General features: G+C 60.7%; 1 protein-coding gene and 1 long non-coding RNA gene across 3 annotated transcripts; one reads left to right on the forward strand and one right to left on the reverse strand.

The window, feature by feature from the left end:
* Positions 1-6: 6 nt before the first annotated feature.
* On the reverse strand, positions 7-21,467 carry KCNC4 (potassium voltage-gated channel subfamily C member 4). The gene is given in 6 exon segments (XM_025417298.3): positions 7-1,124; positions 7,065-7,268; positions 9,288-10,224; positions 20,639-21,093; positions 21,096-21,134; positions 21,137-21,467. Coding segments are annotated over 6 exon segments (1,905 nt in total). The 5' UTR covers positions 21,345-21,467; the 3' UTR covers positions 7-1,062.
* Positions 19,935-23,775, forward strand: LOC112640688 (uncharacterized). Of its 2 annotated transcripts, none has more exons than XR_004816646.2 (2): positions 19,935-20,454; positions 23,093-23,775. It is a non-coding gene; the product is annotated as an uncharacterized LOC112640688 (long non-coding RNA). The 2 variants fall into 2 exon arrangements; XR_003124147.3 differs by lacking the exon at positions 19,935-20,454 and adding an exon at positions 21,449-21,545.
* Positions 23,776-23,883: the final 108 nt, after the last annotated feature.

Here is a 23,883-nt window from a genome sequence, read left to right on the forward strand (position 1 = left end):
AGTCACTCGCGGCAGGAGCAGCAGGACGCTCCAGATGTCTTTATTGGGGCTCGAGCACAGTGTGACAGGGGAGGCATGCAGACAGGGCGCAGGGCCCGGCCTAGGCATGCCCCAGACACACACCAGGGGACGGCTGTGGACAAGGACTGACCAACAGTAGGGAGGGCCCAGGCGGGGCGGGGCAGCAGGGCAGGAGGCCCGAGGGAGGGGCAGAGGCCAAGGTCGAAGGGGTCACCCGGCCTCTGCTATTGCACGCGGCCTCTGGCCACCGGCCAGGAAGGACAGTATTGTAACTGGTCTCCACTCGCCCGAGGCTTCCCCTTCTCAGACCCCTGAGCCGGATGGGCAGACAGGCCCCTTCCCTGCCCGTCTGCCCAGCAGCATCTTTGAAAACAAATGGACGAAGAGGACAGAACAAATACCCCAAAATAAGAAAAGACAAAACACCCCCTCAGTCCAAGACACAGGGAAGGTGGAAGACGCTGCAGGAGAGGAGCCCCTAGAAGTCCCCCCAGAACTGGGGTGTGGGGTGGGAGGTAGAACCCCAATCTGGGGTGGGGTGGGGCTGGTGGAGCAGTGACCCGGGGCGGGGGGGTGGGCAGGCAGGCCTTCCACAGACCACCGGCCACCGGGGAAACAACCCCAAGAGGGCGAGTCCAGGCTGGGAACTGGCAGTCCCCAGAGGCTCTCTCCCTGGGACATTCCACGTGGGCGTTCAGCAGAAACAAGGCGTCAGTGAGCAGAAGGGCGGGGGGGCCTGGGGTGGGGCATGGGCTCGGAGACAGAGCCCCACAGGGAAGACAGACCACCAATAGCACGTGCACTACACACACAAGTATAGCATGTATGAATATAGATATCATATGTGCATATATATCTCTTCAGGGCACAACAGAACAGAACATCAGACCCAGATGGCTCTGGGCCCGGAGGGTCACACGGGAGGTTTTCCGTCAGTCCTGTGCAAACAAGGATCTCTGAATGATTCTTGCCAGGGTTGCAGAGTTTCCCTAAGCCTTTGGCTTTCTGTCTGTCTGCCTGCCTCTCTCACGTTGGTGCCGCTTAAGAGAGGGTGAGGACTTCAGCCTGGGCATAGCTGGGCGAGAGGGCGTCGTGGCAGGTCTCTGTGTTTAAAGAGCACAGGTGTGAGACACTGGGACGCACGCTTTCAGCTCAACATTGCCTTCTGGGGGGCAAGGAGTTCAGCAAAAGAAAGGGAGAAACAAAGAATGAGATGTTAGAAGGAAGCTGGCTGCTGACCCACGGGCTGTGGGCTAAGGGCTAGGCCAGGAGCAGAGCTGGAAGGCATGGGGACCCAGGGCTAGGACACCAGGAAGAGCAGGGGTGGGTCAGGGGATGGGGTGAGCCTCTCCTGCAGCCCCTGGCTGCCTACCCAGCGCTGGGCCAAAGTGACTCATAGGTGATGCTACAGTGTATCTCTGTACCTGCTCAGGTCATGAGTTCCAGAAATCCCTAGCCCTAGGTCTTCACAACTCCAGTGCAGTGGACAGGGGGACCACAGCCTCACAGCCTGGCCTGGATCCTGGCATGGCCTGTGGTCCAGCTCGGGCTCCCCACTCCCACACAGCCTCCTGCCCCCCTCACTCCCTGGGGCCAGTCTGCTGTCCTAGGGGGGCTGGGGAAGAAGGTTCCCGAGTACGCTGCCATGTGGTGCCTAGCCCCCCTTCCTCAATCTGGCTGGAGCAGAATTTGAGCAGTTGGAGGGTAGGTCCTGAAGGGGAAGGTCAGGGAGGAGGCATGTGTCCATCTCAGGAGACAAAGCCAGGAAAGAGCATCTTATTGAGAAAGCCAGCCACTCAGTGAGCCCTTCTCGGCACCCCATCCTCAGCCTGGAGTGTCAGTGGCTTGGGCCTCCCCTTCTACCTTCCCAGTGGGGGCACAGAAGGCAGGCAAGGGGCTGCCGTAGGGGCAGGGATTTTGGGGTGATGCTCTCTGGCCAGGGCAGAGGAGGCCCTCCTCCCTCAGGAGGCTCTGTGAAAGGGCAGCCCAGGGCCCAAGTGGTGACTCCCGGAGCCCCAGCCCTGGGCTGACACTCGGTCTCCCCTTTGACTCCCGGGCCTACGCTGAACAGACATCTTCTCCTCTAGGTTCAGCCCACAGCTCCTCCCAAAAGTCTTGGGGGTTGGGAAATGGCCTGTAAGGTTGTCAGTAAGGTTAACAACTCCTATCTGGGCAGCTGCCCTGCTGTGCCGGGAGGGAGCCCTCGCTGTGCGGGAAAGGCTTCTAGAAGACAAAGTAATGAGTACAGGTCCGAGTCTACATGCAACATAAAGCAAACTGTGCCCTCAGACTGTAGTGGAAGAGCCTTCTCCTGAGGAGGGAGTCCCAAGGCCTGGATAAGCTGAAGCCCACGTAGGCAGCCGCCTTCCTAGGCAGGGCCTGGTGTACCGTGGGTCTCTGTGAACCCCAGGACTCACTTTGCCCCTTCCCAGGGCCCCGGGAGGCCCAGAGGCCCAGAGAGGTAGCTGTCCTGTTAGCTAGGGCCCGTGTTTCCCTTACAGAAGCCAGAGAGCCAGTGGGGGGACAGGCGGGCGCGGTCTCCCACGGCACTAGGGGCCCCAGCCTAGCACTGCCGAATCATGTCGCCCAGGGACAGCTGCACCCACCAGAGGGGTGCCATGAGCATGCCCATCCCCGTGGGAGGGAAGAGAGGGAAGGAGGAGGTGGGTGCCGTGGAAACTTGGACTCCTGACAACTTGAGGGCCGCCACAGAAATAGCCACCTCAGCTCCCCGAGCCAGGAAGGCAAGCCCAAGGACAGAAGAGCTGTGGGGCCTGTGCTCAGCGGGACACCTAGCTCATCACGTCCCCACCAGGGCCAGGACCCTGGTGCCAGGGAGCCCTGCGGGGACAGGACTCAGTCTGTCCCCACCAAGGAGAAGCAGCTAGGCTCCCAGGCCCCGTGGTGACAGGGCTCCTAGAGCCTCCATCCTGCTCCACAGAGCTCCCCTGTTCCTGTCACTCAAGGGGGCCTGTCCCCTTCTGAAGGCTGGTCACATGGATGCCCCTGCATTTTCTCATCTCTCAAGGGGACCTTTCATTCTCAGAGCAAGCAGGAGACAGGCCCCATGGACCACAACAGGGCTGCGGCATCCCAGTACCCACCCTGGACAGACTTTTCTGGAAGGCACATTCCTGTGTCTGCCCCAGGCCGAAGAAGGCAGTGAAATGAGGGTGCTCCTGGCACAGGCTTTTCACAGCACCCAAACCTCATGGAATGATCTGATCTGACCGCTGTTCATCCTTCAGGCGGCCTCCAGACGCCCCGGCCTCCTGCTGCACCTCTGGGTGCTGTCCTGCCAGTCCTATCTTTGCCCACCCTGGAAGGGACAGATATGGACCTTAGTCATTCCCTCTCCAAAGTTGCATAATCCGGCTCTAAAAACTGCCAGGCGCGCGGCTCCACTGTCAGGTCTAATTCCCATCAGGTGAAACAGAAAATGTCTTGGCTGAGGCCTCCGTGTGCCTGGGGCTGCGGCGAGCGCCTCCTCGCCAGGCTGCAGAGGGGGGGCCCCCCCCGCCTGTCGCCCCCCCCCCCCCCCCCCGGCCCGGCCCTCCCAGGAGCTCGGGTGCCAGCTCCAGCTCCAGCTCCGGAGGGGGTGCTGTCCTCACACTTCCCCTCAGCTGCCCTTGCCCGGGTGCACCCTGCTCCCTCAATGACTCACAAACCTGTTGTGCTCCCAGGCTCGTTAGGTAAATGAATACACTTAATTATAGAAATTAGATGAGTCTCGGGTTCTGGCAGCAATCCAGAGCGCAGAGGCTGGGTGGGAGCGCAGGTGACTCAGGCAGGGCTGGGAGTCTGAGGCAGCGGGACAAGGAGGGAAGAAAAACGGTCGTGGAAGCCAAGAAAGCAGCGCGGGAGAGGTGCGGCGGCCGGGGCGCAGATGGGCCGCCCGGGCTCTGCCGCGGGGTGTCACTCCCTGGGGAGGGCATTCCCCTGCCGAGGCAGCCAACCGTGCGCCTGAGGCCACCACCTGCGTGCCAGGCCAGAGCTGGAGGACATGGGGCCTCCTCTCCCAGTGGGTGGGGTGGGCACCGCTCCCCTGACCAGCTAGCTCCCTGCACACCAGCAGACATGGGCGTGCCCCACGAACAGCCTTATTCTTTGCTGGTCTGAGTGTGGGATGGACAGACAGACAGACAGAGCTATTCAGTGAGTGACTGAAGGCCTCGAGGAATGGAGATGCATGTGCCGTGATGCAGGTGGGACCCTGAGCAGAGGCAAGGCCGAGGCACGGGTCCTGTGGGGTGCAAGCAGCCCCGGCTCGGGATGGGGACCAGTGGGGGAGCAGCCCTGGGAGTAATCCCCCCGCCTTGCTCTCAGTCTCCAGAGCTGAACGTTCTGGGGAGCCAGGGGCCGCGGAGGAGAGGAGAGGCGGCCTGGGTTCTCCTGCCTCCTGCCTGGGTCCCTCGGACCTCCAGAGGAAGGAGGGCTAGAGGGCATGTGAGCGTGGGGGGTGCCCAGAGGTGGGGAGGGCCGAGGGTGCAGCTAAGGGGCCGAGTGTCCAGGTGGAGGGCTGGTGAGAGGGTGGAAGTGGTTGGACAGCAGGAGCTTTCTTGGAGGGTAGGGTGAGCTGTATCTCGATGCCAGTGGAGACAGCCCCAGACTGGTTCCAGCTGCTCCAGCTATGTTGTTTAGACTCCGGGACTTTGCACAGCCTTGGTGAAGAAAAGGCACATGGGTCAGAGGGGCATGGCTTCCTGTCTGAGCAGCTCCGTGGGATCCACGCTCCGGGGGACTCTGTGGGGGCAGGGAGCCCCCGGCTGGTTGAAGGGTCCGGCCCACCTGGGAAGGCTCCCTAGCTTTCCCTGGCTTCCAGGTCACCTGGGCTCCAGAGTACAGACTCCGGGGCCCCATAGCTGATCTCTGCCCTGTAACTGTCCGATAAGCTCCCCTCCAGCTACGCAAAGATCCCTCTAGCGCTCTTCTCAATTCTGAGAAGCCCTGATTGGTACTGGGCACCTTCCTCCCAGAAGTGCACAATGACATTCGGGCAGCTACAGACTAACAATGGGGTCTGTGCCCATGGCTGAGGGAGCCCCGGGCTCCCCACTCCAGGTTCTCTGTGGAGTCTGAGTGCAGAGAAGTGAGACATGGTCTGGCACAGGGAAAGTTGCCGAGTGCTTCCTGGGAGTTTGGCGATGCTAATTGCCACGCTTGCTCAGCAGGGCCTGTTTCCCAGCAACCCACCTGTTCCCTCTCGAAGGTCACTCTAATTGGCTGAGCTACATGCTTGTTGCCAAGAAGCAGTGTGGAGGCATCTTGAAAATAGAGCAGCCGGGCCGCACAAGCGCCCAGAGGGATCTGGTGGTATGTGCGCTCCAGACTCTCTGGCCCATGCACGCACACGTGCAACCCCTGCCCTGGGTGCGACCCACTCCCCAGGACCTCACTGTCCCTCCTGGCTTGCACCCTTGTAGCCTCTTCCACACTGCTGCTGAGCCCCTCCCGATACCAGTGTGAAAACAGGGGTCTGGACACTCATGGGAGTGCTTAAGTCTTACGGGGAGGTGGTGGCCCCTCTGCCCCACATTCTGGGCCCTCACTTAGCATCCTCCAGCCGAAGCAAATATCTGCGTCTGAACCAGGACACAGTGGAAGCCGCTGTGTGTTTGTGATGGGGAGCAGGAGAGACAGGCACATCCAGAGCCCAAGGACTGAGGGACACAGAGGATGGGGTGACCAGAGGGACACAGGAGAGGGTACCTTCTGTCTGCAGCCCTGTAACTGAGGCCTCTGGGCCATCTCCTTCCAGCTGCCAGACAGCTACTCCTGCTGCTGCCGCCCAATAGGACATACGCCCAGCAGAGCTGGACACACACCTCTCAGGGCCTGGTTAGGGTCAAGGTACCCTGGGAATCCTGTAGGGGTGAGGGCTGGGAAGGTGCCCTGCAGGCTGCATGGGATGGGCAGGCCAGGGTCATCCTCGGGGGAACAGAGACATCACAGGCTAATCCTACAGCAGCCACTGCCCTGCCTCATTCAACCTACACTTGTTCTGGAGTCTGGGGAAAGCAAGAAGTTTGGCAGGGGGTGGGGGGGTGAGGGTGGATCCGGCTAAAAGAAGGCAGGCTAAGAAGTGGTCTGAGAACACAGGGACAAGCTTTGTTTTGGGGGTGTCAAGGTTTATCGTGGAACTGTTTAGGCAGGGACAGGGCACGAAAGACAAAATAGTGATGGGAACACCTGCTCCTGAGACTCTTGTTCACAGCCACTCCTGGCCCTCAACCAGCCTCAGTCACTTCCAAGCGCCTTTTTGCAGATGAGGAACCCCAGCTCCGCTGCCCAGCCTCCGCCCCGCTCCCCCGCCACAGCTTGGGGCAACTGACAGAACTTCCACCTGCCCTCACAGGGGAGAACAGGCTGCTCCCTGGAACCCTCCAAATCCTCCGGAGCACACTTCTCTACCCACCGTGCCCCCATCCGCACCTCCTGGTCACCTTCTGGCTCCGCCTCGAGAGCCCACAGAGCTGGGCCGGGCCCCCTGGGCTCCTGGATGCCCAGCGCAGGCTGGTGCAGGTGGGGCCTGTGCTAGGCTCTCCGAAGAGAGCACACCAGCACACCAGCAGCTCGCTGTCACCCCGACTCCTGAAGGCTGTTGGCATCTCTGGGAGTACTTACTTGGGAAACCTTAGCTGTGTTTAAGGGAGGGCTAGGGAAAGTGTGGCCGTGATCCCTCCCGTGGGGCCAGGCCTCGCGGTCGCAGCCGGAACCAGAGGGCGAGGTGGTGATAAAAGGCAGGGCAACGACAGGGGCCCCTGATTTGCTATCCCCTTACCCTCTGGCCCTTGTCTTCACCGTGGGCATTGGGGGTGGGGGATGGCTGGGCTCTGTGGCAGGGGGCGGGGGGAGGATGCCAGAGGCCTTTCTAATCCAGGGATCAGGCATCAGGCTACCTGTCTTAAAAGCGGGGGCATGTTCAAGGCAGAGGAGATGGTGGCCAAGACCTTAGGGGAGGAGGGGACCTTGCGTCTTGGGGGGGACACTGGGGAGATTCAGCTCCATGGGTGCTCCCCCCTGCCCGGCCCGGGGAGCCATACCTTTCCGGACACTACCATCGGCACAGGTATAGTCCCCGGCGCTGAGCAGGAAGCAGGCCGCTGCCTTCTTGTTTTTGTCTCGGGGGCCAGAGCGTCGCAGGGCCCGGCGCTCCTCAGGGGTGGGGGCAGAGGCCAGGGGCTGGGTGAGGCCAGCTCCCTCCTCGTCTGACAGCACCGCGTTGGCATCGCCATTCTGCTTGGAGTCTAAAGGGGGCAGACAGAAAGGAGGCTGGGTGAGGGGCTGCCCGGGGCCTGCCTCATGGGCTTGCCTCCGTCTCTCCGATCCCAGGCCTAGCGTTTCACTTCCCCTACCAAGGGGGCCTGGCATCTCCCTGGGAGGGCCAGGGAGTGGGCCCGCACGGGGGTGGGAGGGGGTATGGGTCAGAAGGCCCCGCTTCCCTCTCAGCCGTGGCCTAGCATCTTTCCTGGGACATGGGGCCTGGAGATGCCTTAAGCAGGGGTTCCTGAATCTGACGGCTGCAGGCTGGTGGAGCCCAAGGCAGGTGGCGGACTCTGCTTCCTCCTGGGCTCTGGCTCAGGCTGACACCTGGATGAGCTTGCATTCCCTTGGAGAACGCCTGTCTCGCTGGGACGGGGCCTGGCACCGCCAGGGGTAAACCAAGAAACTGGCTTCCATGGCTATGTCTCTGGGCCCCCCGAAGGCAGTTACTCTTGTTCACCGGGCATGTAGGGAAGAGTCAGGTGCCTGAAGGATCTGGAGCCCTCTGCTTGGGGCTCACCTGTCTGGGGAAGACCCCACACGGAAGAGGCTCCAAAGGCTCCCACTGCTGTGGGCGCTCACCCTGCCTCTATCAGGCAGCAGCCTGGGGGCACCCTTGGCCCTGGAGAGGGGCCTGCTCTGTGTGAAGGCAGGGTGGCCAGGAGTGCCCTGTGCATGGCCAGCCAGTTAGGGTCAGGCTGAGGCATAGCTGATGGGGCGTGGCAGGTGAGCACTGGGGAGCTGGTGCAGGGGCTCGTCCGTGCTGACACCAGGTTTCCTCTGAGCTCTGAACGGGCCTCAGAGTACAGCTGAAATTCCCTCAGATACTGGCTGAGATTTATACTCAGGGATCGGGGAAGGGGGTACCACTTTGGTGGGTGTGCTGTTCCATCAGCATCTCTGGAAAACCCAGGCCCCCGCATGACCCCAGCGAGTGAGTAGCCCCAGCATGTACAATGGGCACCCCCCAACAGGCCGGTGGGTATCACAAGTCAGGCACCCCCCGCCCCCAGGTGCTTCCAGAGCTTGGTCAGAAGCTGCTACCTTTGTCTCCTGGCCCAACCCCAGTTCCCTGATGGCCTGGCATCCAAGGGCTCCCCAGACTAGGAATCCCAGACTCCCTCGGGAGCCCACCCCATGCCTAACACTTAGGCTCCCACTCTCCAGCCTAACTGCACGTTGCTGTGGGTTAAGCCTATTTCCTTTCCCATCTCTTGACTCGGCCAGAAGCAACCTTCCAGAGGTGGCCTTTCCCATCCTTGAGGAGCAGGATCCTGATCCTCAGGCCCTCCCTGTCCTTCAAGATGCAGATGCCATTTCCTCAACCTTCCTTTCCCCCCTGCCCGACTCTGGGCTACTCCCTCCTGGTTCCCTCCCATCCCATGTGAAACCCTGAGCCCAGGACTCAATCTAGCTTGTGCTGAACAGAAGGCAGCCTCCCACTGCTGTTACGTTATTGCATTTATTAGGCCAAGAGATATGAGACTCCAACGTTTGGAAACGAATGATTCATGCATTGATGCACCTTGGAAGAACAGCTGCCCTGCTCTCTACCTAATAATGACAATGCCTGATACTTGTAAAGCAGCTTTTACTTCTCAAAGTCCTCTCATGTCTGTCATTTGTTTGGGTCTCATCAGAGTCTTGGGAGTAGGAGAGCATTCCCATTTTACAGGTGAGGATCAGAGAGGGTTAGTGACTGGCCTGAGGTCACACAGCATGGTGGCCAAGGTGGTATCAGAATTTACAGCCCTGTGCACTGCCCTTCACAGCCTAAACTGGGCGGGACACTCACTTCACAGACCCTGATGTCCAGAAAGCTACTGGAAATCCAGAAGCTAGGGGTTTGGCCTCAATACTTTGCACTCTTAAAGGCACATCTTATACTTAGGGAAGCCCGGAGCAGTAAAGCACAATCCTAAATTCCAAGGGCTGAGGTTCATCTGGGGACTCCCTCGGCCACTGGAGAAGAGGTGGCTTTCCTTCCCAACCCCCAATCTCACCTGCCCGTTTCCTCTCAACCATACCCTCTTCTGGGGCAGGGGGGCTGGCGTCACTGTAGGTGCTGTCCCGGGGTGAGGTGTCCTCCGACTTGCAGTAAATGGGTGACTCAAGCTGGGGCGGCCGTGGCACATGCTTCTTTCTTTTCTTAGGCAGCTTCTGCTTGGCCATGGCCAGGGAGTAGTACATGCCGAAGTTGTTGACAATGACCGGCACGGGCATAGCAATGGTGAGCACGCCAGCCAGTGCACACAGCGCCCCAACCAGCATGCCTGACCACGTCTTGGGATACATATCCCCATAGCCTAGGGTCGTCATGGTGACCACGGCCCACCAGAAGCCGATGGGGATGTTCTTGAAGTCAGTGTGGTCATTGCCCCGCGGGTCAGAGGGCCTGGCGCCAATGCGCTCAGCATAGTAGATCATGGTGGCGAAGATGAGCACGCCCAGGGCCAGGAAGATGATGAGCAGCAGGAACTCGTTGGTGCTGGCACGCAGGGTGTGGCCCAGCACGCGCAGCCCCACAAAGTGGCGCGTGAGCTTGAAGATGCGCAGGATTCGGACGAAGCGCACCACGCGCAGGAAGCCCAGCACGTCTCGGGCCGCCTTGGATGACAGGCCGCTCAGTCCCACCTCCAGGTAGAAGGGCAGGATGGCCACAAAGTCAATGATGTTGAGAAGGTTCTTGACGAAGTCCAGCGTGTCGGGGCAGCACACGATGCGCACCAGGAACTCCAGCGTAAACCACAGCACACACACACCCTCGATGTAGGTCAGGATGGGCTCTGTCTCCACCTCCCGCCGGAAGTGCACGCTGGTGGTGTTCCCCACCCGGTGGATCTCTGTCACGTTGCGGTCAATGTTGAAGGCCTCATGGGTCTCCAGGCAGAAGGTGGTGATGGAGACCAGGATGAAGAAGAGAGAGGCGAAGGCCACCACCTGTGGGTGAGGAGGACAGTGGGGCACCTGTCAGGGCCAGACGGGCACCCTCCTGTGTGTGGAGGGTGGGGGCACGGGTCATCGGGCAGGACTACGGTATGGGGTCAGGGGCTGGAATTCCCTCTGAGGGCCTTTATCCATCTGCTAGGGTATCTTAAGGCAGTATTTCCAAATCTTTGTCACGGGGCACAGAAGACAGAGGCTGCTCCTGGCTGGAAGCACCTGGACAGGTAACTCCAGCTGCCTGGCCCCGCCTACTGCCTAGCTCTGTGCACCTGTAGTCCCATTGTGCCTTATAGCTTCTTGAACTGTAACGGGTATGTAAATCATCCAGGAATCTTGTCCAAGTGTGGTTCTGATTCAGGAAGTCATAGGCGGGGGCCTAGGAGTCTGCATTTCTAACAAACTCTCAGGGCGAGGCTGCCGGTCCACAGACAATACTTGGGGTAACTAGGCTTTAAGGCAGTGGGTCCTCAAAGTGGGGCCCTGGATCAGCAGGAGCAGCAGCATCACTTGGGGACTAGTTAGAAACACAAATTCTTGGGCCCCACATAAACCTACTGAATGAGGAATACTGGGGGTAGGGCCCAGTAACCTTCCAGGTAATTCTAATGCACACTGTTTTGAGGTCCACTGCATTATAAGGGATACGCCCAGAGACAGGGGGCTTCTTTCTGCCAGCTGAGGCTTTAGGCTCCAGACATGACCCCCTCCCCCGTCCTGGCCCCGGCCCCAGCCCACCTCCTCTCCCCCACCCCTCGGCTTAGAATATCCCAGCCAACTGCCCAGACAGTGAGAAGCGCCCGAGGGAAGACAGCATGCTCCATGGCAGGAGACAGGGGGAGTCCGCCCAGAATAGCCACCCCTCCCCTTCCCAACAACTGACATTTCCTGGGACACTGAGCTCCAACAAAAAATAAACTGCACCCATTGGGATCGGAGTGTGGCAGCGGCTGGTCCAGACAGCTGCTGGGATCTCGGCTAGAATGATGACAGCAGCACTCGGCAGAGATTTAAGCGTCCGATCATTATGAATGGAGAGGAAATGCGTGTGTAATAACACCAATTACGGAGCCTTCATCTGTTATTCACCACTGTCAGGGTACCTGTTGCTGAGGCCCACGCCCCCTGCTGCTGCCTGTCCTGCCTGGCGGGCGGGGGGTGGGATGGGCTCCCCCCCTGAGCAGAGGCCCGTGCTTAAAACAGGTGGATGGGGAAGGGCTGTGGCCCCACGACCACTTAGCACCCCCACCTGCCCCACCCTGATTTCCACCTGACCGTGGCCTTGCCTCTTGTCTAATCGTGCCTCTCAGAGATGCTCTGCTCCCTGAGAGTCTGCCCAGGGAGGCGAGAAGGCACACCTTGCCCTTACTACTGCCAAACACTGACAGAGGCTACAGGGGGAGCTGGGAAAATGAAGCAGCAGCACCTCCAGAGCTTCCGGAGCAGGAGCGAGTCTGGGGCTGCACGTCCCTTAGTGGCCTCCTCTCTCCTGGCACGGCTGGGCACCTGGTACGGGTTACTGCCTTCGTTCTCCCTGGACCCTGTGCCGTAAGGCCCACCATCTCGCCGTCCGGGGGAGGAACTGAGCACCAGAGAGGTTCTGTGCTCACCCAAGGTCACACAGCCCGGAAGGGGCAGAAACCAGACTTGAACTCAGCAGGTTTAACTTCCAGGCTGCACCTGCTCCTTGCCCCACACTGTCGTCACCGCCGCCCAGGCAGGATCATGTCATGGACCCAGGAGAGCCTTCTCTGGACTGTCAGCGCTGCCCCCAGCCAGCGCCGCGATGACTGCTGTTTCACACCCCAGGGATGTGTGCCTTTGGCTTCACACCGACACCCAGCACACACAGTTTATTCACACTTGAACATGGACGGGTTGATCAGCTCTAGCAAGGAAGGAGAAGGGAAGTAGCAGGCCACAGGCAACACTTTCGCTACTTGGACAACTCTTCCTGGAGCTTCTCCTCTCTGCTGCTTTTCTGAAAAGGTAAATTTCAAGTTCCTTGTCTGACCTCACTTTACTTCCCTGAGAAATGGGCTACGAAGGCAATACAGGCTGACATGGGCCTGAGGCGAATGGCTCCAGCCTGTGAGCCCTCCGTGGCCATTCAGGGAGGACCTAGTGGAGGCACCTGTCCCGTGGCTGCGGGGATGCCGGGGACCCAGAGTCCTGGGGCTGCCCCACCCCGGTCCCCAGAAGCAGAGGAGGTGGGGGTAAGGGGTGGAGACAGCCTCTCCCAGCTCTGCCAGGAAGCATGGGAAGCAGGAGCTCACTTTCTCCGCTCTCTCTGAGGAAAAGTTTAGCCAGGAGAGTTGGCCCACCTGGGAGCCGAGCGTGAAGTTAATTAGCAGCCTGGAAAAACAAGTTCAGGAAGAGCTGCCAAGGGGCTGAGCAGAGGGGCACCGAGGGGAGGCAAGGGAGGGAGGGCCACGTGCCAGCCACTTTCTCACCCACCGGGCCAAGGCGCCTTCCTCACTGCCAACCTGGGCTCCTACGAGCCGCCCTCCCGAGTCAGGGCCCAACTCCCAGAATTCCTGCAGTGTTCGCTCACTTTCACTGTGTTTTAGAAACACGGAACTGTTGCATCTACGTACTGGTACTGCTCATGCCGCCCTCCCAGAAGACGGGGCAGGTAAAGGGTAGCCACATGTACCCGTTTCTCAGGGGTGGCAGAGGCACGAGAGAGGGCAAATGACTCGCTCAGGACCACACTGAGGCCAGGTACCCCGACTCAGAATTCTTTCCACTCCTCCTTGGTGACCCCTCCTTGGGGCCTCAGTCTCCCCGGTGACCTCTCCAAGGGCTGACAGCCGGCGCCAGGCAGGCCCCAGAAAGCCCCCCAGCCCCCGCCCTGAGGACACAGACCTGAGGCCGGGCTGGGACAGATGCAGGCATCTGGGCTCTGGCACGTTGCCCCAGGTCAGTGCCGAGGTTACAGTTCCCTCTTCGGGGCCCCAATTACTCCTCTGTCCCCTATGTTGTTCCCAAACCGAGTGATTTTGTAAGTGGTGGTCCTAAGCAAGCGCAATCAGAGCACTTCCCCTCTGGCGGCAGGGACGCTGCCTTTTTTTTCCCCCACTCTCTTGACAGAGGGCTGCCAGGGCCAAAAGGGGCCAAGAAGTGAGGCAGTGGCTGCAGAAGCACCCTATTTAGACATCAAGGCCTTGCGCGGAGACTGCTGAGCAGCCCCTTGCCCGGCCATCCTATACAGCTGGCGGTGGGTACATCCACCTCCTGCCCGCTGGCCCCTGCCGAGCAGAGACCAGGCGCAAAGAGCTAAGGAACCCAGGGGCCAGATGGCCTAGGTCCCTGGCCCTGGCCCGGCCGCTCACTGGGTGAATGGTGTACTCTGTACCCGCCTCTCACTACAGAATGGGGGCAGCACCCGTGCCCGCTGGGGATGCTGCGGGACTGTGTGAGCTTCTACAAGGCAAGTATCTAGCACACAGTATGTGCTCAATAAACAGCTGGCAGAGCTGGGGAGGAGTGGGGCCTCCACGGCCCGCCTCGCGCAGCTTCTGAGAGCTGAGCTGGATCTGGGGCTGGAAAAATCAGAAGAGCCTTGGTCTTTAGAAGTGAAGGGCCCCGGAAGCTCATCCAGTTCGATGCCCCTTCTGCCATGTTACAGCAGAAGAAACTGAGGCTGGTGTGGAGGGGGTGACTTGCCTTGGTCCCCACGGCCACAGCGGTCAGCTCCTTCCAGGCCTGAGGACACGGGGCGTAGATTTGGCGGGAACCGCCCAAGTGGAAACCATGCTTGCATGGACTGGACTGGCCAGCCCTGCTCCCTGCTGGACGGCTGCGGCCGGTCTCACGCCCCCGCAGGACGGACCACCTCCGGGCAGTGCAGCGCTGCTCCCTCAAGCTTCCCTCCCCGGGGGGGCCCCCACCACTGGCTGTGTCCTCCTGGGGACCCACCAGTCCGAGACCCAGCTGTTACCAGCCTTGTTACCAGCCTCCTTCACCGAGCTCACCCGAGACAGTTGTTGGTGGAAATCTAAAGTTCGATGCTTCCGAGTCCACGTTTGGCTCTGCTGCTGACTGCCTGACAGGCCTGAGGCAAAGTTCTTAGCCTCACTGAGCCTCTGGGCCTTTGCCCATAAAATGGAAATTAAGTGCCCACTACGTGCCACTGTTCTGCGTGCTGGCGAATAGCAGGAAACAGCCCTGCCCCTGAGGCCTTATATTCTAGTAGGAGACTGTCAACCGATAAGTAAAATATATAGTATGTCGATGCTCTAAGTGTCAGGAAGGAAAATCAAGAGAAAAGGGGGTAAGGAGGGTAATGGTGAGGAAACTATTTCTAACAGGGTGATGAGGCAAGGCCTCAGCCAGGGTGACATCTAAGCAGAGCCCAGGAGTGAGGGAGTAAGTTATGTGAAGATCCAGGAGAGCTCAAGAGGCAGAGGGAACAGGCAGTGCAAAGACCCTGAGGCTACGGTGAGCTTCATATGTTGAGGGGCTGAGAATAGTGCCCACCTGATAGGGTTGTTTCAAGGATGAAAAGAAATGATATTTGTAAAACAGCACAGAGCCTAGAGTGTCTCAGGCATCTGGCACAGGCTGGGTCGGTGGGGTGGGGGGGAGGTGAGAGACACCAGTCATTGGGAACTGAATACAATCAGCGGGGGCAGGGGAGGGGAGCCCAAGGAGAAAGGGCCAAGGAGACAGATGGACAGATAAACATAAGAAGATTCATGCCCAAAACCTATATTAAGGATGAAGTGTAGGAGAGGAGAAATTTGAGAACACAGCCAAAGACACTTGCAGAGAAAGATCTGCGGGGATGGGACGAGGAGCTGAGGCTTCCGGGGAAGTGAGATCCTAGTGCCCAGGCGGTGCTGCAAAGGCAGCAGGCGGCCCTGGGGGCTCAAACGCAGGAAAGGAGAGCCCGCCAGGCAAGCCACCTCCCGCTCTGCCCGGGCTCCTGAGTGATCGCCCAGGCTCTTGAGTGAGTGCCCGGCCCAGCCTGGAGACCCTTGGGCCTCTCCCTCCATGGGCTCCCCCGGGAGCAGACCTGGGCCGAGGGGCCTCTCACCCCGTCCAGGGGCCAGAGCCCGCCTCTCCCTGCACCTACCTCCTGCCAAGCCGGCACATGGGGCTTCCCAGGGCCCCTGGAGTGCGGAGCCGAGGACTCCGGCCCCAGGGGGAATTAGGTCCAGCCCGGATCACTGGCCAAGAGCATATACAGCCAAATGCAATTCCTGGCTATTGCCTACATCCATGTTCCATCCTGTCCTCTCTCTGCCCGGGCTGGTCCCCCGGCCAGGAAATTCACCCCTTCCCTAACTCTGCACGGTTAAGCACTACTCACGTCGAAAATTTTATTTATTTATGTATTTACTTACTCATAGCCTTCCTCCTTCTAAAAATTACTTAAGGGAGCTAAGTCATTATCCTGCAGGGCCCGTCCAGCGTAACTTCTGTTTCCTCATGGAAGCTTCCCCGCCGTCCAACCCTCTCCCCCACCTCGCCTCACACACAGGTGGGATTTATTGCTTTCTCCTCTCACCTCCTATTGGACTTATTTCCTAAGACTACCGCGGCACCTCTCACGATCTCTTGTGTATGATTATCACTATTCCTTGTCACCTAATCTCCCTCAACTGCCACCTACTCCACCTGACCTCGCTCTCTTCAGGAACAGGACCATGTCTGACTCATCTATATATTTAGAGGGCCTAGCTTGGTGTCTGGCATGTAGTAAGTACTCAATAAATGTTTTCTCAATGACTGGAGCCAAGGTGGCTGCATGCTTCCTCTCCTTGGGCCTGGGGAGCCCGTCAAGGAGACGTGGCCAGCCCTGCTAGCTGGTGCTAGAGGGAACAGGTGTGCCCAGGAATGCCTCCAGGCACGTGGGCTCTCAGAATCTGTGGCCTTCCAGGGTGGACTAAGCCCCTGCCAGAGGCTGGGTAGCCATCACCCAACCTGCAAAATAACAACAGTAACAACAGGACCCCTAGGAGGGAGCTGGACCAGAGGTTGTGGTAGGCTGGCTGCCCAGGAACAAGGATGGCATGAGCGCCCTGGTGTCCAGTATGCCAAGCCAGCACCATCCAGGGGCGGATGCCAGGGGCCTGGGGACTCCCTGTTCCCAAAGCCCAGCTGCTGGGCTCTGTTCCTGCCTGCTCTTCCCCCATATCCCCAAAATAGGCCAAGTTTATTTTAACCCCTCCCCCACTTTACACCCCACCCCAAATGGTGACAACTAGAAACACCTCATTATCCAGAGACAAGATGTTCAGAGGAAAATGTTGGTCTACTTAGAACAAAAAAACACCACAAAACAAACCCAGGAGGAGACTAGGAGGCTGCCTCGAGGCAGGGTCGGGGAGAGGCCTGCACCCTTGGCCGGACACCCTCCTGCTCCTGGGACGGCACAGGCTGGCTGCCCCTGCCGTGAGCGCTGGGGAAGATAGGGCACCTAGCCTCCTGGGTTGGCTTCCTGGCTCTGACGAGCCCAGCGGCCTTGGGACCACAGTATCTTGCCCCGCAGCTGGCTGCCCCAGGGACCGGCCAGGCAGAGAAGCTGGGCACCCTCCGGAAGGATGAGCCAGAAGGCAGCTCTGCCTTTCTTTCCAAGGTCTCCATTTCCCTCCTCCGCCTGGGCCTCCTCTTGTAACTAAGTCCTCTTTCTTTTTGTTAAAATCCCACAGTGAGGAAAAATCAAAGAGAGCCAGCGCAGAGAAGAGCCACTCTAGGGAGCCGGGGTGGGGGCTTGAGTTTGGAGGGAGGAATGACAGGGAGGCTGCGGGGAGGGCCCCTGAGGTCGGCGGCCTTCTGCTGGCAGCAGGTGTGGTTACACGCGCCGACGTGGGTTCTGGGATCTGGTTTGGAGCCTAGTTCTACCACCAGCTGTGTGATCTTGAGCAAGCACCCCCCCCCCCCCCCGCCGACCCCCAGCCCCAGGCCTCAGGACCGCCTCACTGAACACGCCTCTGCCTCCCCTGGGCCAGCTGAGAGCCGGGAACACAGCACAGGTGCACAGGTGACAGCACCTAACCCGCAGTGGCTGTCAGCCCACGTGAAAACCCAGCCCCGGCTGCCTTCCTGGGGCTACCGGGATCCTCAGGTCACATCCTCTTCTTCTCAGAGGGAAACCTTACAGGAAAACTGATACATGTACTGATTTAGCCAAAGGACAAGGACTATCCTTCTCAAGAGGGCTGGTAACCCAGCCTGGGTCCTCGAGAGGCTGGGGGTGAAAGGAATGTCCCGGGGTCCCATTCATCAGGCTGGGAAGCCACCGTGGCCATGGCTGAGCCTGGGCCTGGGGGTGCTGGGCAGGTGGGGAGACACCGGCCTGGCCGTCATGTCAGCTCCCAGGCCAGGCCACAGAAACATGACCACAGCAGTGGCCACCATGGGCCTGGCCACAGTGCGGGGAGCAGGGGTGAGCACCCCACCAGCCTAGAACCCGCGAGATCGGGGACGGCTCTGCGGGCCGGGTCAGTAGCTACAGGCAACAGGCTCCCTAATCAGCTCAGTTCACTCTCCCGTTTGTATCTGTTTTGCTCCTGTCACAACGCACTATTCGGATCACCAGCTGCTGTGTGCAGAGACGCCTGGGGCCAAGTGCTGCTCCTCTGCCCCGCTGGCCTTCAGTGAATGCCCCGAGCCTGTGGCCGATGCCGCCGGGCCCCAGACCCAGGGGACAGTGCTGGAGGGGCAGTGGTACTGGCCTGGGGGAAACAGAGTAGGGAGGGCACAGCCCCAGAACCCCCACACCTCGGGCCCTCGGGCCTGGAAGGGTAACAGAGTCAATGTCCCTTCTGATGTCCCTGTTTGCCCCTGGGTTTTCTGATGTCACCCACAGGAAGTACAGAGCCTCAGAAAACCTTCCAGGCCAGAATAAGAAAAAAGCCACCTCTCCACCTCACAAACAACCACATTCAGTGGAAAGAACATGTTGCAATCAGAAGAGTAGGGGCTTGGACTCACAGGCTGGCGCGAGCTGGCTGTGTCATCTCCGGAAGATGCTTACCCTCTCATGGCCTCAATCTACTGAACTGGGAGGAGATCTCCACTCTAAGTTTTTTGGGAGGACTGACCAGGGCTTAATGTAACGTACTCACATGGAATGTTCCACAAATAGCAGTTATTAAATTTTTTTTTTATTATTATCTTTTCTCACTTGTAAGTCCCAAGAAGAGTTGAATGGAAGGCTGGCCCCTGCCTTGTGCTCCTTCGCAGGAGGCAAGTCCTCTCTGGGGACAAGTGCTGTGAGGCTCCATACAGCTGTTCACATCAGTATTCACAACCAGAAAGTTAACACTAGCGAAAGAGTCCTGCTCTGTTGTTACTTTATGTGACTCTGACCACATTTGACACTTCTGATACCTGGTTCTTCATTGCTTGGATACGAAGAATTAACCCTGCCTCGTCCCAGACTCCTCACCTCAACTGGCAATGCCATGGCTGATGTGATTCCCTATCAAAAGGGTGAGTATCTCAGGCTCCTGGAGGAATTCAAAGGCTCTGAGCTGACTCAGAGAGACCCCTGGCTGGCCCACCCTGGGGTTTGTTGAGTGGAACATAAACTGATTGATGGCACAGTCCCTTGGAATCCGAGAAAGAACCAGAGAAGGTGAAAAGTCCCCCTAGGGACCCCAGAATGCTCAGAAACAGGATCTAGCTCCCCTAACCACCTCATCTCATTCCTGCTTCCCTGGCTTGTCCCCTTTCACCATTGCTATGAGGCCAAATCTACCGCCTTCTCCCCTCACCCCCAATTTGGAAAGAACCTGAATTATCCAGTACTTGTCGCTCTCTCCTAGCACACATTGCCTCCAGAGCTGACAAGAGCAGAATAAATGAAGTGCATGAGAAGCCCCCAGAACTCACAGCAGACACAGGCCAGGGCATGATGGGGCCCTCACCTTCTGAGCTGATCTCAGGCCTACAGGAGAAGAAACAGAGGCAGTGGGCCAGGGCTTCATTCTCAGTCCTGGAAAAGATCTCTGCCCTCAAGGGGCTGTCCTGGGGATGCCTGCAGCCCCAGCCTGGTAGGATTCTGCCACTGAGACCTCTGCTCCTTCCAGGCAGGAGCTGCATCTGCCCTAGTCTGGCATTGACAGCCTGCCCTGCAGCCCTGTTTCGGTCTCCCATTCTCCCCTGGGAGGGAAAGAACTTTTCCTTCCATGACTAGCTGGAGGCTTAGGCTCAAGAGGTGCTGGGGAGGGTGACAGGGCCCTGAGACTCATTAACAGGACAACTTGGGATGCCAGAAGTGAGCACAGCAGGAGGCGGTCCCCAGACACAATGCATGTTGCTCTTTCCTGTCTCCCAGACAGACCCCAGCCAGGCCATGTCAGCCATGAAGCCAGACAACAGCCCCCAGGGTGCTCTTTCTTCTTCTTCTTCTTCTTCTTCTTCTTCTTCTTCTTCTACTACTACTACTACTTTTTAAGGGATCTAAAGCCATCCTCCAGGGATTTTTTTTTTTTTTTTTAAGCTGTCCAATCATATCTCCGCCGTCTACCCCCTTTTACCTAAGGGAGTTGGGAGAAACTGGGTCGACTTGAGCAGGAGGTGGTGTGGTGGGAAAGGACTGGACCTTGCCTAAATCGACCTATACCACCCCCCTCTTCCCCCATATTCCTGTTTCAAGCAGTAACCTGAACCAGGGCTTTCCGGGAAGCCAATCTGCCACAGCAGGAAGGAGAGAAGTGGCAACAAATCTAGGATATCACAGGTAGCCTGTGGCTGGCCACTGACCGCAGGACCCCGCAGCGCCGAGAACATTAGGCCCTTCCTGTGTAGCTGAAGCCAGGCCATCCCGGGTGACCAGGGGGCCTCAGGGCCATGGCCTGGGGCAGGCACCTTGACTGAGCTCCCTGAAGGAAGGGCCCTCTGGCAACCTGGATGAGGGGCCTGGGCTCTGGTCCCAGCTCTGTCTCATGGGCGGAAGCCGGCGACCCCTCCACTGAGCTCAGACTTCTCAGCACAGGGTGCTGCCCGGAGCACCCGAGGGAGGTGGTGCGCGCGGAAGAAGCTAAGGCAGGGGCTCGCCCCCAGCGGGCCCTCTACGCCGGCTTCTGCCCCCCGCCCTAGGCAGGAGGCCCGGTCCAGCTCTCCCGGCCGCCGGCCCCAGGGAGGAGAGGGGGGGCAAGTGAAGAGAGGCGGCCTGCGTGCAAAAAGAGGGAGTGGAGGAGCTCCGGTAAGGGTGCTCCAGTCCCCGGGAGGGGATGCGGCAGAGCGGGCAGCTGGGATTCGGTCCAAGTAGTAAGTCGAGCGTGTGCCGTCTCCCGGGGAGGCGCGCAGCAGAGAGGGTGGGGGTGGGGATGGGGCCCCGGGGGCCCGGGAAGCCGAGGCGACGGCGGGGAGGCAGGGGTGGGGTCCGTCCGCATCCCCCCGCCCCCGCCGGTCGGTGCGCACGCCGCAGGAGACCCGGGCTCCTGCCACTCACCCTGGCCGCCCGGGAGGAGTAGGGGTCCTCGAAGAGCGCCCACATGCGGGGCTGCCAGCCACGGCAGCCCCCGGGCCCGGCGCCCGCGCCCCCGTCGTGCGGCCCCCGGCGCTGCAGGGCCAGCTCGCGCTCGTCCTCGCCCGCCTCCTCGCCGGGCCCCGCCGCCCCGCCGCCCCCGTCCGGGCTCTCGAAGATGTCGAGCGCCTCCTCGGCGTCGCGGTGCTGCCGGTAGGTCATCCAGCAGCAGGGCTCCACGTCCGTCTCGTCGATGCCCCAGAAGGTGAGCTCCTCCTCGAAGAGCGGCCCGCACACGTCGGCCGGGCAGTGCAGCTTGCCGGTGCGGTAGTAGTTGAGCACGTAGGCGAACACGCCCGGGTGCCGGTCGAAGAAGAACTCGCGGCCCCCGCCGCCGCCGCCATCGGGCCCGGGCCGCGCCCCGCCGCCGCCGTCGCCGTCGGGATGGGTGGGGGTGGGGGTGGGGGTGGGGGTGGGGGTCGGGATGGGGATCGGCCAGCCAGGCGAGGCGGGTGCCCGGGAGGGTGCGCAGGGTGCTGCGGTAGGTCTCATGTCGCGTGCCGCCCACGTTGATGATGATCTTCTCCGACGCCTCGCCCTTGGCCATCTCCTCCTTCAGACATGTTTTGGACGGAGGCTTGTTCCCCGACTTGCGCCCGCGGTAGGAGGAGACGCACACCGAGCTGATCATAAGAGGCGCTCGCGCGGGGCTCCGGCTTGGGGCGGCCGCTGCCCTCCAAACACCCTTCCCGAGGAGGCAGCGTCAGCGGGGGCGGGGAGCGGGCGAGGCGGCGGCAGCGGCGGGCGGGCGGCGGCCCCTCCGCGGCTCGGCCCTGCCCCTGCCTCCCCCCGGGGCGCGGGGCGGGACGACGCGGCTCCGCCGGGCGCACAGGTGGTTGCGGGCCGGGCGGGCGGCCCGGGCGGGCGGGCGGGCGGGGGCGCAGCGCGGCAGCCCCGGACACGCCCCCCGCGGCCCGCGAGGCGAGGGAGCGCCCAGGGCGGCGCGGGAGGCCGGGGCGCGCAGCTCTCACGGGCCGCCCTCGGCTCCCGGCGGCGGCGGCGGCGGCGGCGGCGCAGCAACAAGTCCCCGGGGCGGCCGCGGGCCCGGGGCGCGGGCAGTCAGCGCGGCAGGGGGCCTCCCGCCCCGATTCATAAATCCGGCGCCGGCACGAGGCGGGCGGGGCCGACCGACGCGGCGTCCGGGCGGGCGGGGGCGCGGGGCGCGGGGCGCGGCCGGGCGGGGGCCGAGCCGGGGCGGGGGGCTCGGACGCGGCGTCCTGCGCGGCGCGGGGGCCCGGGCCGGGGCTGCCGGGCGGCCAAGGACACCTGCGGGCTCCCCGGGCTGCGCCGCTCCGAGCCTCAGCGCAGCGCCCCGGCGCCGGGCTCCTGCCATCTGGCGGCGCCGGGAGCCACGCCATCCGCGCGTCGGCCCATCTCCGGGCGGGGGAGCCCGGGCGCCGGCGGCCCGCGGCTCGGGGGCTCGGGGCTCGGGGGCTCGCGACCTCTCCCTCCGGCGGCGGTGGCTCTCCGCGGCGCCCTCTCCTCCGGGGCCCGGCTCGGCCGCGCGCGCTCTGGGGGCGGGTGCGGGGCCGACGGGCTCAGCCTCCCTCCGCCCGCCGAGACGAGCCGAGCCGCCGCGTAACCCGCTCGCCGCCGGCGCCCAGCCTGGCGCGCCGCCCCCGGCCCCCGCCCCGGCCCCCGCCCCGGCCCCGGCCCCGGCCCCCGCCCCGCAGCTCCTCCCGCCGCAGCCTCGGCGACCCCTGACCTCCGACCCGGCCCGCCCCCTCCCCACTCGCGCGGCGGGTTCACTGCGGCGGACCGGAGAGCCGGGGAGGAGGGAGTGGAGAGGTGTCCCCAGGAGGCTGCCCCCGCCCGTCCCAGGCACCCTGTGGGGCTTCCTGACCACCCCGCCCCCACCTTTGCGCCTCCGAGGCCCAGCTAGGCCCCAGATGGCTGTGGTCTGCATGGTCGGGCCCTGCCACCGTCACCGAGGCCCCCGCGTTAGAGAGGGGGACCTGGGAGCCTTGTGCAGACAACTGGCTCCCGGTCTGGGTGGAAGAAAACCTAGTTGTGTCTGGCACTATTGTGGATGTGGAGTGCGTGGTCCTAAAGGACCCCCGGTTAAAGCCACCCGCGTCCTGCCGGGCGACCCCCTCCTGGTGTCTTCGTTGTTGTGCTCCTAGCAGTTCCTCTCGGCTCCCCCCTCTGGCCCTGAAGCCTTCCAGAGGGCACCGCTTTTCAGCTTGATGGCCCCCACAGCGACTGCCTCTGAGAACCTGTTTGCTAAGTGATTGAGAAGCTGCAGTACCCAAAACATTCGGCTCCAGCCCCAACTTACTGGCCTCATCCCAAGAGCAATTTCCAGATTTATTTGTTTTTATTTGCTTTTAAGTCCAGAGCCTCTCCTACATCTTTAAATTAATCCTACTATTTTTACAGCTTCAGGTAGCCTCCCTGTCCATCCGGATGACAGAAGGAAGATTTAAGGCTGAAATGCAAGGCAGTGGACACCTGTGCGCCATCCGACTCCCGGATTAGGCAGCAGTACCTGGCTATCCTGGGAAAACAAGACAAGGGCCTGGATGTGCTCCAAGGAAATGTTCAAAGCTCAATGCAAATGCAAAGGCTGGTCAGCAAAGGTCTCATTAATGAGGTCAGAAAACCAGAGTGACTGTGGTCTGTGGCGATCTGTACTAACATGCAGAGAAGGCGGCTGCCAGCCTGGACTGGAGCCGGAAACATACATTTGCTGTGTCCAGTCCCTAATGTCTGCATTTCAGAGTTTGGCTGGCTTTGAGTTTGCTGCAGCAAAGAAGACATATCTCCAATGTGACTGGGAAGAGAAGACCCGGGACTGGCCAGAAGCTGGAGGGAGAAAGGAAGAGCCCTGGCAAGGATTTTAAAGAACCGACTGCAATGAATAGCTTTAACCTGCTACCTGGCTGTGTCCCGGTGGACTCTCTTGGGGTCTCCTCCATTTTGCATTTTTCAGGCTGGCTGCACTCAGTCATTCTAAAAAGAAGGAGAAATTGATGGGAGTAGGGTGGGAAGAATGAAAAAAAAAAATCCTAGCATCCCACAGCTGAGTTGTTTGCTCACCCAATAAATATTTCTTGAGTGCCTACTGTGTGCCAGAAGCCGTCCAGGCCCTGGAAATCAATGAATACAGCAGCCTTACCTGCCCCCGCCCATCCCAAGGACCCTTGGTGCTTCCATTCTGCAGTGTTTGT

Source organism: Canis lupus, chromosome 6, assembly GCF_003254725.2.
Source record: "Canis lupus dingo isolate Sandy chromosome 6, ASM325472v2, whole genome shotgun sequence".
Taxonomy (NCBI): Eukaryota; Metazoa; Chordata; class Mammalia; order Carnivora; family Canidae; genus Canis; species Canis lupus.